Below are 16,206 nucleotides of genomic sequence, written 5' to 3'. Positions count from 1 at the left end.
CACGTGGGGAGGAGACGACAGCCGGCTTTGCCTGGACCCCATGCTCTCTTTCGACCTGAGGCTCCATCACTAAACCAGGCTGGCACCAGTGCCCTGGAGCCTGGCTCTCGCTGCGTCCCAGCCGCCGCCGCTGCTCACCGAAGTTACACGCGCAGCCGAAGTTCACAACTTTTCCTCCAGCAGGGAGAGGAAGGGTGTTATTAAGTTTGAAAGGGAAGTCCCGCCCTCTTCCCGGATTCCGATTGGTCGGGTCCGGCCCTACCCCCTCCAGGGCCGCGGCAGGATTGGTTGCGGGAGGGGAGTCCCGTCGCCTGCCAGGGAGCGGTGGGCAGCCTGGAGCCCCCAGGTGGCAGGTGGGGCCTGGACCGCCGGCGCCGCCTCCTCCGCCTTCCTGAGGGCTCTAGCCCGCGCACTTGAAGGTTCGCGCGCGGCAGAGGCGCACTGCGCCGCTGGGAGCCGGACTGCGAAGACTTGGCCATGAAGAGCCTGAAGTCCCGCCTGAGGAGGCAGGATGCGTCCGGCCCCGCGTCGTCTGGCGCCGCCGCCACCGCCAGCGCGGTGAGTCCCGCGGCCCGTACGCGTCCCGGGTTGCCGGCGCTGCCTTCCCGAGAGCCGCGGGGTCGTGTGCTCGGAAGCGCGCGCCGCTCTCCTCAGCCTGCCTTCGGCCGTCCCGCTCCGTCGGCCCGGGGACTCCTTCCTGGGGTCGGGGCCGGGCGTCGGCGCGGAGACCCTGGGGACCCTCCCCGTCGCCGGCCCGACGCAGCACCCGCCCCTCTCCCGCAGGTCTCCGAGCTCCCGGGAGAAACCCCGGCGCTCTGGGGGCCAGTGGGCCCCCTCCGCCATCCCGGCTTTCTGCGTTCCCCCCTGCGCCCGGCGACCCCGACTCTTCCCCTCGCCCGGCGTTGGCCGGGCTCCCCACGCGCGCTCTGCCTGGCCGGGCCCGCAGGGGCCAGACGGGGGAGTCGCACCCCTCAGTCCGGGTGGGCCGGGAAGCGGACCCCGCGCCGGCCCGCCGCTCTCCGCACCCTCCGTGGGCCCGGGACTCGGAGGCTGGTGGCGCCAGGGCGGGCGGGGGGGCGGGTGTCGTCGTGTGCGGGCTGCCTTCGCCGTAGCACTGGGAAAGTTTGATTTCTGACGGAGGCAGACACAATCGGGCGGCGATGCAGACGGAGCCCCTTGGGTGGGGATCCTGGAAGCGGAGGTGAAACTGGGGAGTTTGGTTGTCCTTTGAGGCCGAGTTTCACCTGTGGGACAGATCCGTGCGGGACAGGCATTCGCTGGTTCATCTGCAGCCTGGCCTCCGTGTGTGCACGCTAAGGAGCATTCAGGGCCTCTCTTTCGTTGGCAGGGGATCAGAAATCTTGAGAAACAGCCTGACTGCAGATGCTGGGGATTTAGATAATTTGGCAAGTCAGAAGAATGGCAATGTCATCAGCATTCTATAGTATTAAACGTTACTTAAAAAGTCGTGAAAGGGGGCGCCTGGGTGGCTCAGTGGGTTAAGCTGCTGCCTTCGGCTCAGGTCATGATCTCAGGGTCCTGGGATCGAGTCCCGCATCGGGCTCTCTGCTCAGCGAGAAGCCTGCTTCCCTCTCTCTCTCTCTCTGCCTGCCTCTCCGTCTACTTGTGATCTCTCTCTCTGTCAAATAAATAAATAAAATTAAAAAAAAAAAAAAGTCGTGAAGGGTCAGAAACGCCAATGAGATGTGATGCTCAAACTGCCCAGTTCCCCTTGGGAGTAATTAAAAAGGACCTTTATACTTTTGCACGAAGTATACCAAATGATTATATATGCTTTTTATGAGAATACTAATTAATCTGCTTTTGGTTAGTAGTTAATTCAGAATTGTGGCTTACTCAATTCTGACTTTCTGGGATCATTTTACTTAGACTTAACAGGAAATTGTGGCAAAACTAGGCTCCTTAATTTCCAGTTTAAAAAAAAAAAAGGAAAGCTGTAGGTGGCATGATATTTGATGACTTGATGTTGATTAATAAAGCATGAAATTATTTTGTAAGCATATAGGAGAGATTATTTTGTTTCACATTGTTTTTTAGATAATAGTATATGTGCTGCCGAAGCGAGCACTGTTTTTTAGATAATAATTGACAAATGTCGTCTAGTGTGTCAGAGGTCACTGTGGTTGAGTTAAAGATTCAGCTTTTTTGTAGTACAGGTTGTGTTTCATTTTTATAAAAGATAGCTTTTTTATATTTATTTGCTGTATTTTCCCATTTTCTTTGGCTTGCAATACAGATCCACATTCCACCTAGAGAATTTTATACCTTAATTTTATCCTGTTTTCTGGAAATGCAGAGTATTTTTTATTGCTATTATCAGCATGCCTGTTTGCATTGTATACATTTGGAACATTAAGTACATCTCCCTCAACTTAAATCTTAGCACCTACTGAACTGAGCATTCTTTTTCTTAAAATAGCATAAAAATAAAGAGAAATACATAGTATAAAAAGGTAGAACCTGTCTGCTTAGAAAACATGAACATCTCTCTTTAAGTTAAATACTAGAATAAATTTTGTAAAATATTTAAATGAAAATAATTGAGTTGATGACTAATAAAACCAAACCAAGGTAGAATAAAATGAATGTATAGGAGAAGTAGGTTCCTTTTGCTTTCAATCCATACCATAATCCCTAATGTCAGATTTGGTCACATGTGTATGTACTGTTGGTGTTACCAGTTGCTTGCCTGTTTCTCCAGGGAGAGTTGAGCATATGCAAGTCAATATGAATGTAAATATTCACCCTCTATTAGAATGGTAGCATACTGTACTTGTTGTTCTATATCCTTTTTAAAAACTAAATAATTAGGCCCATTCAGAGCATCTCCCTTCAAATCCTTCTGTAATATACAATGATGAATAAGCCTGTGTGTATTTCAAGTGTGTGTGTGTGTGTGTGTGTGTGTCCTAAAAGTGCAATTGCTCTGAAAGTGGAATTACTCCGTTAAAGGATGTGGTGCATTTGCAATACTGAAGAATGCTGTTGAATTTCCTTCATCATGTACCCCATGTGTGAGAAATTACTTTTTCCATGCTTGTAAGACCCCACTGCATGTTCTTTTTTTTTCATTAACAGTTTATCCTTTCCATTTTTCTGTTGGGTTGTTGATTTTTTAAAATTCATTTGTAGGGGCGCCTGGGTGGCTCAGTGGGTTAAAGCCTCTGCCTTCGGCTCGGGTCGTGATCCCAGGATCCTGGGATCGAGCCCCGCATTGGGCTCTCTGCTCGGCAGGGAGCCTGCTTCCCTCTCTCTCTCTCTGCCTGCCTCTCTGCCTACTTGTGATCTCTCTGTCAAATAAATAAAAAAAAAAATATTAAAAAAAAATTCATTTGTATGCACTCTATGTCAAGGCAATTACTCATTTTAATATGAATAGTATGTTTTCTTAATTGGTTATTTGTCTTATGACTTTGTGTATGGTGGCTTTTGCTATGCAGAAAGTGGTTATTTTTATGCAATTGAATTTGTCAACCCTCTGTGACTTGTATTTCCATTGTATCTTGGTCTTTCTACTCTTCGATATTAAAAAGCAAAACATTCTACCTCGTTTCTTTTAGTTTTTTAATTTGTTTCATTTTTTTAACATTTAAGTTAAATGTTTGATCCGTATAGAATCTATTCTGATATAAGTTAAGGGGCATATATCTTGCTTTTTTTTTCTCCCCCATGATTACTGAATTTGAATCTTAAAGCAGTCATTTTAATTATCATGGAAATAATCACAATATGCTCCGCACAACTTTGATTTGAGGACAAAAATCTTAGATGTGTATTTCATAAATATTTTTTCTTGTTTAAGCTTATGTATCTGAAAGAGATGCGTTAGCAATAGACCGACATATATATTTTATAGTATGTGAAATACAGAATCTTAACATGCTAAATTATATGTAGGAAAAAATCATTTAAAATAGTCTGAATAGGGCGCCTGGGTGGCTCAGTGGGTTAAGCCACTGCCTTCGGCTCAGGTCATGATCTCAGGGTCCTGGGATCGAGTCCCGCATCAGGCTCTCTGCTTAGCAGGGAGCCTGCTTCCCTCTCTCTCTCTCTGCCTGCCTCTCCGTCTACTTGTGATCTTTCTCTGTCAAATAAATAAATAAAAATCTTAAAAAAAAAAAAAGTCTGAATAGTACCATAGTTTAGAGCTCACTCAACAGAAGTTATGTTTATACACACATATATATAAGTATAGTTCATAATTATCAACTGTGGGTAAAATACAGTTGAGAATTTGTCCTGTACTTGCTGAATCTGGAGATAGCTGCCTATTTTAATCATAAAATAAGACTATTTTTGTTGTTGACATTTATCTTAATTACTAAATTGGAGCTTCAGATTTCTGAAAGGGGTAATTAAATGACTGTAAATGCCATTTCAAATCTAGTCAATTATATGTGCAATTATATGTACAATTATATGTACAGTGAGAATAGGCTATTCCGTTTTCACCTAGTTCAGACTAGGAAAATTGAGTAATTAAAATTAAGGGGGTGTATTTCAAGAACTAGTAGATGTACTGCAAACAAATATTGTAAGCAGACACTTAAACGGTACCTACACTTAGCATTTGTAGTGGAGGAAACGCTTGATTGTTAGTTATCTCTGATATGGGAGGCTGTGGTTATTTTTGCTCTCATTTCTCTAGGCTGCTCTGACTTTGGAACAATGAATTCTGTAAATGAGCAACCAAATATGTACAAAAGCATCTTGTTAATGTTTCAGGACCCTGAAAAAATACTGCTTTTTCTAAAAACATTTAGAGTTACAAATATAGCAACTGAAAAATATCTTCAAAAAAATTCCTTTGGTTCCCACTAAGAACAGAAGTTTGAGATGTTTGGGGTGCCTGAATGGCTCGGTTGGTCAAATGTCCTACTCTTGATTTTGGCTCAAGTCATGATCTCAGGGTCAAGAGATGGAGCCCTGCATTGGGCTCCCCACTAAGTGAGATGCTCTCTGTCCCTACCCCTCACCCTGCCTTCTCAGGCACTCACATATTTTCTCTCAAATAAATAAATAAATCTTTAGGAAAAAATAGAAGTTCGAGATGTTTAGAAAGCCTAAAGGATTATGTTTTGTCTCAGTTGTGGTTTTGAAAATGAGGGTTTTGTGTTTCCCTCTTAGGGTTTGGAGTATGTTTGAAAAGATGTTAATATTATAACAATGATTTTGGGGTAATATAAATAAGATCACAAATCATTATGTTTAAACTCATGATACTTAATTAAGCACTGTTTACTCAGTTTAATTAAAGTTGATGCCAACCTTTGGTTAAAAATGTTTAACTTAAAATTTTATTCAGACAGTTTCCTAGAGTTATCCCTGCTTTGTATTTCTTGTGTTCTTGAAGGAAGATCGCAGTAAAGAAGACCTGTATTTATACTTTTGATGTCAACCCAGGTCATCATGGTGATTTGAATTGCTGAATTTTATTATAATACCAAAGCAGAATGTTTGAGTTGCTTTGGTACATCTTTTGGTACAAGATGGGGCCAATAATTTAAATGATGGTAATTAACAATTTAAATTCTTTATTATTTTTTTAGATTTATTTATTTATTTAACAGAGAGAGAGAGATAGACAGAGATCACAAGTAGGCAGAGAGGCAGGTAGAGAGAGAGGGGGAAGCAGGCTCCCTGCCAAGCAGAGAGCCCAATGTGGAGTTCATTCCCAGGACCATGAGATCATGAGCTGAGCCAAAGGCAGCGGCTTAACCCACTGAGCCACTCAGGTGCCCCAACAATTTAAATTCTTTAAATAAGAGTGATACAGTGATTATATATCTGTACATATTCTGAAATTTAAAATGATTAGTTCAGGAATTGGACCTAGGTAAGCAGTTACCTTATTTAATTTGGAAAACGTTTATGGAACACATAATTTGGACTTAAGAGTGAATTAATAATTAGATCCTTTGTTAAGAAATAGGTAATTCCAAGTTGGAAGCAGAAAATGTGCAAATTGAGCCTGAAATCTTTTGTCCCCCTTGAAAGCAAGGAGACTGTCAAAGATTAGGACTCAGGAGTCAACTTGAAGAGGTTCCCACTTGACCCATGATGGGACAGTTCCATCAACAGTAAGGATAATATGACAGTGTATCAAAATCTTGAAATCTGTGATTTCGTAATTATGATTAGAAAAACAGGAGAAAGTTGTCACTTTTGGAGGATGCTAGAGAGTTGATGTATTCTTTTAAGAACCAGAAAATAAAGACAAAGAAAGAGGTATGCTTTTCCTCAGGCTAACTGAGTATTTGATGAGAGAAGTTCCTCTTTTTTTATTTTGTGTTTTATTCCAGCTAAGAGAAGAAGGGAGACGGAATTAGTATATTACAATTTTACACCTTCTAATGAATTGATGGATCTAGGGCAGAGACAGTGATTATCATTGGCTACTAATGTCTCAAAAAGAAAGAAAACCAGATGTAATTTATCTCCTGATGGAAATATTCATTACTGCCTGTGAATATAGTCTTGCCAAGAGAACCAAACCTGAATATGACAGGCTTCTAGATCTTTCCTCCATTTAACAGAAAATATAGGGATGGAGGAACAATGGGATGCAATGAGTGTAATTATGATCATGGGAAACTCTTGGAACAAATGGCCTAGTTTCTTCAAAAATAAATTATAAGAAGAAAAACATGGGGGAGAAATCTAGAGATTAAAAAAGACTTAGGAGACATATTAATTGATTATAATGATAGACTTCATGTAGACCTTGATTAATAATAAAAATAGGGACACCTGGATGGCTTAGTCTGTTAAGCATCTGCTCAGGTCATGACCTCAGGGTCCTGGGATTGAGCCCCACATAGGGCTCCCTGTTCAGGGGAAGATCAGCTTCTCTCGATTCCTCAGGGTAATGTGGTCGTATGTTTGCAAAGTGTTTTTATCTTTCAGAGAAACACTTAGAAGTGTACTACTATCTATAGATGAAATGATGTGAAGTGGGATTTGTTTCCAAATAATCTGTGAGTGAGCGGGTAGAAGTGAGTAGGGGGTACAAGTTGAAATGGGATTGGTCATCAATAATTGTTGTAGTTGGCTGGTTCATGATACTATCGTATTTACTTTTTGTGATGCTACTGTTTTTCTATATATTCTAAAATTTCTATCATAAGAAAAATCTAGTCACAGCCTTCAAATTTTTAAGAGAGCTAAACAAAAAATAATAATACCTTATGTTAAAACCATCGATAGAGGTGTATATAAATTTCTGTGGGAGTGCAGATGTGTAGGGTGGGGTTAGGGAAGAGGCTGGAAGGTGAAGGTGAGCCTGGGCCAGATGGACAGTCTGAAGGGCTTTCCAGGCAAGAGAACAGCCAAGTGCAGCAGTGTGGAGCTGTGAAATTAGAGAGTGCTCTGAGGGAGCATCAGGTTCAGAAAGGAGCTTTGGTGTTTTGGTAGGGGGTGGTGCAGATGAGGTATGGATGAGAATTTGGATGGGGCAGTTGGGCGAAATAGTTAAAGGAAGGCTTTGCCTTTTTTTTTTTTTTTTTTAAATATTTTATTTATTTATTTGACAGAGATTACAAGTAGACAGAGAGAGAGAGGGAGGGAGGGGGAAGCAGGCTCACTGCTGAGCAGAGAGCCCGATGTGGGGCTCAATCCCAGGACCCTGAGATCATGACCTGAGCCATAGGCAGAGGCTTCAACCCACTGAGCCACGCAGGCGCCCCCGCCTTTTAGTTTTTTTAACCTGAGTTAAAAGTTTGGATTCCTCGACAAGTTTAAATCCTTGTTCAGAGAGATTTCTAATTGGAGCGGGTAAAGTTTCATCTGACGAAGTTATTCTGTTGGTGAGGTAACAAGTTCACCCTTTTCCCCTTCCCCCAGAATTAGCTAATAGCCAGCAACATTATTCTTATCAGCCCTGTTTAATTTACAGTGGAATGCTTGGTAAAGAAATCTACATCCAAGAATTTTAGACTTAAACATTATAACTCATGTGTTTTATCTCTATCATAATGGAGGATTTAAGTATCCTGTTAGGAATCATGCAACATTTGCCCAGACACCTAAGGAATGTAACAAATGGTTGAAAATTTCCACCTGCCTGAGCTTACTTATGCAAGAGCAATCAAATTGATTTCTGTAGGGAATTTAATTTGCCAAAAAATGTTGATTGAAATGCACTTACTGAAATTGTAAATAGAAAGGTTGGGCTAATATATGCTTATTGCCTCATTTTCCTAAATCATAAAATAACTAAATGCTTTATATACGTCTAGGCTTAAATATATAACACAAAATACAGGAATAAATTTACCTGTTGTCCCAAAAACGGTTTCCTCTTTTGTATTTTTGTTATCCTCAGAAATCTTGGATATTACTGACGTTGATTAATTTATTCCTGAATGGTATAGTCTCCGAAATGATGTGCAAATGATGAACTGATAAAGTTGAGTTACTAAAGCTCTGGCAAAAGATGCGATATGATGAGCTGTAATTATACAATCGAATCAGACTTGCTAAATGCCCTTGAGAGAGAGTAGGTATGTGACTGAACCCGTCAAGGTAAATGGCTGTCTATTGTTTTAAAAATCTTGCCCCACCCTCCAAGGGGCATACATGGTCAGGGTAGAAAACAAAATACAGTTGAAGATAAAGAATAAAACATGTCAACATGCCATATCATAAACCACTGCTTATGCTCTTTTTAAATTTTCCAGATTGCCTCTTTGTTGTTCAGTCAGCATTTAATTACCTTGATGCTATAGTAATGATATATGTATAATTTCTTGAATCATATTTGATTCTAATAACCCCCATATTTAAAATTATAAGTCATTTGAAATGATTGGAGCAGATGTGAATGTCCCATTAGGAATACTAAGTAAATGCTAGTGAATTACTTAAAAAGAAGTTAGTTATAAGAAATCCAAGTGCCCATAGCCAATATTTATTGAGCATGCATGCCCCAGCATTGTTCCAAGTGCTTCACGTTAGCTTACTTAAACTTCACAGCAACCCTAAGAAGTGGGTACCATTGCCATCGTTTTACAGACAAAGTGAAATCGTTTACTTGCCTCAAGTGCCATACCTCGTAAGTGGAGATTGGGTAGCCCGATCCCGGAACCCATGTTTTTAACTATTGTGAAATGATAGAATTTCAAATTTAAAGCTATGACATTTGTATCTTGAGCTATATACCAAAGAAAATTGGAGGGAGGAGTGTTTAGGGGGAAGGAAGGCATTTTATGTTAAGTCTCGAAACTGATTTGTGTTCCCTCCAGCGCTGTATACAGTTGTTGCATTCACTACACCTTTCTAGTAATATGATTTAGAACATATTTGTCAACTTGATTGGAAAAATAATACAGCTTTAATAAAATACAGCTTTAATCTGTGTTTTTGGTTTCTAGGCAGTATGGACATACATTTCTATGCTTATTGCCACTTTTACTTCTTGTTTTAGGAACTGTTTGTGTTTGACCATTTTTTCCTTTTGATGCCTTGTTCATGTTGATCTCTGGGTGTTACATCTTAATTTTTGCTACTTGGCTTATTATAGCTTTGAGAGTAGTGTGTGTCTCACTATAGCTGTGTTGCTGACACCTTCCCTTGCATTCCAGTTTTTGTTTTATGTACTTAATTTTGTGATAATTGATACATTAAGACTCTTGGCTATTTTATATTCACTGAGGAGTATAAATAATGGTATAAAAGTCCTTAATTTGTACCATTAAACTTTTGTCTTGAATTCTACTTTGTCATATTATCTGTGATATTCTTACCCGTTTTGCCTTTTTGCTTTCGCGTGTGTGTGTATTTGCCCAACACAGTATTCTACAGTTCTTGGTTTTAAATATTTAGGAGGATGTATGGGTGAAACCAGTGCTGAGAATCCAGTAGAACTGAAAAGTGGGCTTACTGTCGAGATGTGCACGTACAAGTGCGTACCATGGGGTATATGCTTTTTTTGGGGGGGGTGATATATTTTTAATATTGACCTTATTGATAATGTTGTCAGGATTTGACATTACCTCTGTGATAAGGTTTTCCTGTTCAGGTGCACAAATAATTATTTTTTTCAATCTCAGTGACTTTTGGTTCTTTTTTTTTTTTTAAATCAGATTGTGACATAATTAGAGGGAAGAGGGGAAGGACATGTACATCATGCTTTCTAAACTAAAAAAGTGAGTGTATAATTTTTCTTCTAGCTTGTTTCTGTTTTTTCATGATTTTCTAATTTGCAGGGTACTTACCTTGTACAGAGGTTGGGGGTCCTTTGAAAAGAGTCTCCAGTGGAGAAGCCTAGTCGGTATAGTTGGGTTCTAGTGAGGGTATCACACACTGATCTTTTTAGCCCTGTAAGGGAGGAAAAGCCCACAAACACTTGCTGATTTACACGTGAGAGATTTTTTTTTTTTTTAAGATTTTATTTTTATTTATTTGACAGACACAGATCACAAGTAGGCAGAGAGGCAGGCAGAGAGAGAGAGGAGGAAGCAGGCTCCCTGCTGAGCAGAGAGCCTGATGTGCGGCTCGATCCCAGGATCCTGGGATCATGACCCGAGCTGGAGGCAGAGGCTTAACCCACTGAGCCACCTAGGCGCCCTGAGAGATATTTTTAATGAGAGCTCTTTTTATGATTCATCTCTTTTTTTTAAATGTTGGATTCTTTTTAAAAATTAACGTTTTATCTTTAAAAAAGGACTTTATGAAACAGAAACAACATTTGTGGTAGTGGCTAAGTAGATAAAGGTGGAAAATGGAGTGTTTCCTCAGCATTAGAAAAGCCAAATTGTGGGCCAAAGAATGTCCATTCATAGTTCCTGCAGCCCTGCCTGGGGCAGAATGGAGGCGGGGCAGTGTGTCAGGCCACTTGGGTCTGAGTCTTGCTGCTCCTTTGTGACCTTAGGCAAGTTACTGAAATGTATTTGTTTGTTTCCTCATTTGGAAAATGGGATTAATAATTATAGTTAAGAACTCAGTAAATATTAGTTCTCTTTATTACTAACTGAAAAATCTCACCAAGGGTCTTTCCACTTTTATCCTTCATAACCAGATGAACCACAGTTTTTCCTCATCTTTTCCTTTCCCATTAATACATGCTCTTGTAGACTTTTAGATTGAGATCTTCAAAAGACTATCTACTCTAGCCTCTTGTGCAAGAGTTGTCTCTACTTTTCATTTGTTAAAAAAAAAAAAAAGTTTCTTGAAGGCCTAGGCTTAGCATGAGGGAATGAGAAGCAGCAGAAGACAAGAGGCTCAAAGTATGGTGGGGGAGTTCTATAAACAGGTAATACAAAGTCATAACTGATGTGACAGGGGACTGGTCCAGTCTGGGGCTGAGGAGTTGGTGAAGGTGGTTTTGTTTTTGTTTTTGTTTTTTTAAATAGGATGAGTTGCTGTTGCTGTTTAAAAAAAAAAAAAAAAAAGTTGAGGGGAGATTCACAGAACATAAAATTATTTATTTATTTTTAATTTATTTTTAAAAAATTATTTATTTATTTGACAGAGAGAGGGCATAAGCAGTGGGGAGGGGCGGAGGGAGGGAGTGGGAGAAGCAGAGCAAGGACCCCCATGCAGAGACTCTATCCCAGGTTCCTGGGATTATGACCTGAAGCCAAAGGCAGATGCTTAATTGACTGAGCAACCTAAGTGCCCCTAAAATTAATCATTTTAAAGTGAAAAGTTCAGTGGCATATAGCATGTTCACAGTGTTATGTAACTGCCATCTCTGTCCAGATCTAGAACATTCTCATCACCCCAGAAGGAAACCCTGTACCCATTAAGCAGTTGCCTATGTGATCCAGGAAAGGATGAAACTGCTCTCCCAGGCAACAGCAAGAGCAAAGGCGTGAAGTGAAGAGTCCTGAGTTGGGGGAGAGGGTAGTTGGTTTGCAGCTTAGCTTTGGTGAACCCTAGAATAATAGGCAAGGGGATGGAGTAGGAGATAGGAGGGGAGATTGGGGCTAAATCTTAGAATGGCTTCAAATATGCCATATTTTCAGAGTGTTGAACTTTGTCCTGTGTGTTCAGAAGTTGGGAATCACAGGATCAAAGGTCTTCTGGGTGGATTACTTGGTAGCTATGTTCGGGATCTTGAAGGGGTCAAGCTTGGCAGCGGACGGCTGGTGTATGAGGCTGCTACCATAGTTGGGCAGGAATTCGTGAGGGCCAGAATCATTCCGCAAGGGACAGAGAGGAGGGCACCATGAGAGAAACTGGTATATGAGCCCCAGAGAAGTTGTGACTTGTCAAAGCCACACATGGTCAACAGATTAGAGCCCCTGCCTGCTGGCCCTGAGTGAGGCCCACTGAGCCCCCGGGGCGTGCTGCAGTGTTCCAGAGGTGCAGTCCCTGGCTAGAGGTAATTGTGTTCTAGAACACCACCTGTGTCTTCTTGTATGCTAGCGCGTTAGCCTTGTTTTCACATGACTTGCTCTATAACCAGGTTGGATGTGTAGCTAAATGTTCTGATGGGGTTGCTTGCAAAAATATTTCTGAAAGTTTAACTTACGATGCTAATAATCATAAACACAGATGTTGAGTATATATCTAATTTGTTTCCTCCAACTTTTATTATGAAAAATTGAAATAGAAAATTAGAAAGAATAGCACAGTGAACCAGGATCTGCCTGCTCACTACCTAGATTCAACAATTAACATTCTGCTGCATTTTGCTCTATCTGTATATGTGTATGTATATAAAGATAGAAAATAGACATGCATTTTTCATTGAGCCTTTTGAAAATGAGTTGTAGACATTATATTTTACCTTTAAGTACTGTAGCATCCATCACTTAAGAATAAGACATCCTACTTATCTACAATATAATAGTGATACTTTGAACTATAGGTTTTATTTATAGATAGGAAACTTAGGCACTATATAACTTAGGAGGTTGAAGCAAAATTGGAAGATAGAATGTTTTCCAATTCCTTAGACTCCTTTATCCTACATTGTACATGATAATATTTTGTCTCAAATTTTAGTAATATTAATGCATTATTTTGATGATTTTTGTCACATCCCTGAAATGCTCCTGCTAATGGTTAGTATTCTTTTAAAATGATTCTCTTAAAAAACACTGAAATATTGACATATTTATTTAGAAGGAAACTGGATGAAGGATAGAAAGAAAAGAGAGTTTTAGTGGTCCTCTGGGATGTAGAAATTACCTCTTAAAGACGAGCATCTCTAGGGAAGGAGGAGTAATAAAAGGGTGGGGACAGGTGGGAAGAGGAGGTTGGTGTGCAAGCACAAGGCTGCAGGCAGGGTGTGAGTACTTGTGCTCTGCCTGTCTGGTCTCTAGATTGATCCAGGGATCTGGGCATTGGTGCTGGCTCCTCCTATTGAACCTTTTCTTACTTTTCTTGTCTTTTTTTTTTTTTTTTTAAAGATTTTTATTTATTTATTTATTTATGTGACAGAGAGAGAGAGAGAGAGAGAGAGAGAGAGAGATCACAAGTAGGCAGAGAAGCAGGCAGCGAGAGAGGGGGAAACAGGCTCCCTGCGGAGCAGAGAGCCTGATGTGGGGCTCAATCCCAGGACCCTGGGATCATGACCTGAGCTGAAGGCAGAGGCTTAACCCACTGAGCCACCCAGGCGCCCTTTTCTTACTTTTCTTAAGTTGGGCTTCTCTTATTTCTCTGATTCCTCTTTCCATTCTCCAGGCTCCACTGCTATTATCTGTCCCTGCTTGCAGGCTGATCCTGAATGATCTGTAACCTTAGGAGGACCTGTAGGTAGACTGTCCTTGTCTCAGTGAGGTATATACACCGTATGCATTGAATAGACTATACTGACAAAAATGTCGATTTCAGTATTCTGCCACTAAGTAAATACTTTCCTGTTTGTGGAATGATTCTTTTTTTTTTTTTTTTTTAAGATTTTTTAATTTATTGGACAGAGAGAGACACAGTGAGAGAGGGAACACAAGCAGGGGGAGTGGGAGAGGGAGAAGGAGACACCCTGCCCAGCAGGGAGCCTGATGCAGGCCTCCATCCCATGACCCTGGGATCATGACCTGAACAGAATGCAGATGCTTAATGACTGAGCCACCCAGGTGCTCCAGATTTTTTTTAAAGTTCCCTTTATAGGGAATGATAATTTGTTAAAATTCTTAATTAAATAATTATTCAGTCATTAGAATTCAAGAATGTATATTTTTAAAAAAATCATACATTCTTTAAGTATTTACTGTATCCCAGACCCTGCATTGCCTATGGAATGTAAACACAAAATTCATAATCATATTCAAGATTATTTGGAGTTTTTCTTCAGTTCCTTTTCTCTAAGCTTAACTATCACCTGGATAATACCATTTTTGGGTGGACAGTAGCTTATTTAAATACTTAAATTCTTGTATGAACATGTAAATTACTAATGTGTCCAATATTTTATTTGACTACTAAATAAATATTCTAGTTTAGAATATTAGTTACATGGCCATTTGTTTTTTTGTATTTCTTATAGCTTTGGGTTTTTTTATTGGTCTATTTCATAAGAATTTTTATAAAAATCAGTGCTTTTCTTTGACAAATTATTCTATGATTTTACTTTTCCTTATGTAAATAAAAAATGTCATGCAATTTTAGAAGCATCTTTCATTTTAGTGTCCACACCATTTAAGTAGAGATATTCTTAGGCAAAAGATCAGGAATAACAAGAAGTCAGAAAATCTTGGTTTGAGTCCAGGCACTGCTATTGAATAACTCTGTGACCTTGGGCAAATTAGTTTTTTTTTTTTTTTTTAAAGATTTTATTTGTCAGAGAGAGAGAGAGAGAGCACATGCAGGAGAGAGCACAAGCAGGGGGAGTGGCAGGCAAAGGGAGAAGCAGGCTCCCCCTGGGATCTTGACCTGAGCCACCCGTGCATTCCCTTGGGCAAATTACTTTTAAGTTTCAGTTCTTTCTCTTGTTAGATGGGGATGATTTTACTTGCCTTTCTACCCTACCAGAGATTTTAAGTACTAAAAAGAATGAAAACCTTTTGGAAGCTGTAGAACAATATAAATAGAAATGTAAGCAGTGGTTATTATCTGTCAGTTAAAATATTACATTAGTGTTTGTTAGGTGACCCCAAAGTTGTACTGAACCAATTCGGAAAATACAGAAGATGTTGCTCACATCTTGATGAGATGAAGAGTCAACTTTATTATTTATTTGTAGAATGGAAAGATCTTCTGAATTCTAATTTGAATCACTTTTCCTACTTATTGCATGAGTGGAGAATAAGAAGAGTACAACTTTTGTTTTGTACAAAGGAGTTTTGAGTTGGTTAGCTAAATAACACACTTGACAGGGAAAAATCTTTGTAAGTTTAAAAATGCCTATTTTTCCACACTGAACTTTCATTGTAGAGTAGCACAATGAATGAGAGCCTTGCAAGCTGTGGAAAACATGACACTTGTGCATTTGATAAGAGGCTAAGCTATGTCTAGTATTTTATATTCATGGCTGTTAGGAGCTTCTCATTCCGTGGTGTCATTCACAGCTATCAATGTGTTCTTTCTACTGGTTAGTATCAATAGGGAGAATCCTGGCTTATTTTGCTGGAAACCAGTCTTTGGAATTCTGTTGAGAGACACTCTACTTGTATATTTGCCACTGTGTAAGTTACAATTACTCTGAGACTTAAAGTTTAAGCAAAAATCAGTTCTACCAATATTTAACAGACTTACTTTTTTTTTTTTTTTTAGTCTTAACACTTTTTTTGCCTGTACTCATTTTCTTGTGACTCCTAAGGACAGTTATCCAGCCTCTTGCAGACTGCCCCACCTTGGGTCCACTGTCAGCCTCCTGGCAGGCTGTGGGCAATTTTTAGCTCAAGAGCTGCTGAGATTTAGAAAGACTTCTTTTCCCTGGCAAGGAGGGTGAATTTTCTGGAGGCTAACAAACATATTTATGATCTGTTACATTGTACTTGCATTCAACACATATTTATTTATTTAGCACCCACTATATGCCAGGTTCTTTTCTCTTTCCTTCCTTCCCTTCTTCTTGCTTGCCTGCCTGCATTCCTCTCTTCTTTCTTCTTCTTCTTCCTCTTTCTTTTCTTCCTTTCTTTCTCTCCTCTTCTTTTTTCTCCTCTTTTCCCCTTCTTCCTCCTCCTCTGTCACTAGATTTGTGTGTTGGGGATGGGAACGGTCTGATACCAAAGTCAGTTAGCTGACTCTAGCCTGATCCTTAGTTGTATCCTTAGTCCTATGTTTTTTTTTTTTTTT

The 16,206-nt window shown here is 40.1% G+C and overlaps 1 protein-coding gene across 1 annotated transcript in view; it reads left to right on the top strand.

Moving 5' to 3' along the window:
- Positions 1–307: 307 nt before the first annotated feature.
- UACA (uveal autoantigen with coiled-coil domains and ankyrin repeats) overlaps positions 308–16,206 on the top strand; it is a 92,585-nt gene continuing 76,686 nt past the window's right edge. Inside the window, exon 1 of the mRNA XM_047736521.1 lies at positions 308–558. Coding sequence (XP_047592477.1) covers positions 478–558 — 81 coding nt within the window. The 5' untranslated portion in view covers positions 308–477. The remainder of the gene's footprint in view (positions 559–16,206) is intronic.

This window comes from Lutra lutra, chromosome 7 (genome assembly GCF_902655055.1).
Source record: "Lutra lutra chromosome 7, mLutLut1.2, whole genome shotgun sequence".
In the NCBI taxonomy this organism is placed as follows: Eukaryota; Metazoa; Chordata; class Mammalia; order Carnivora; family Mustelidae; genus Lutra; species Lutra lutra.
Note: the sequence above shows the minus strand (reverse complement) of the source record. Positions and strands in the feature narration are given on the sequence as shown.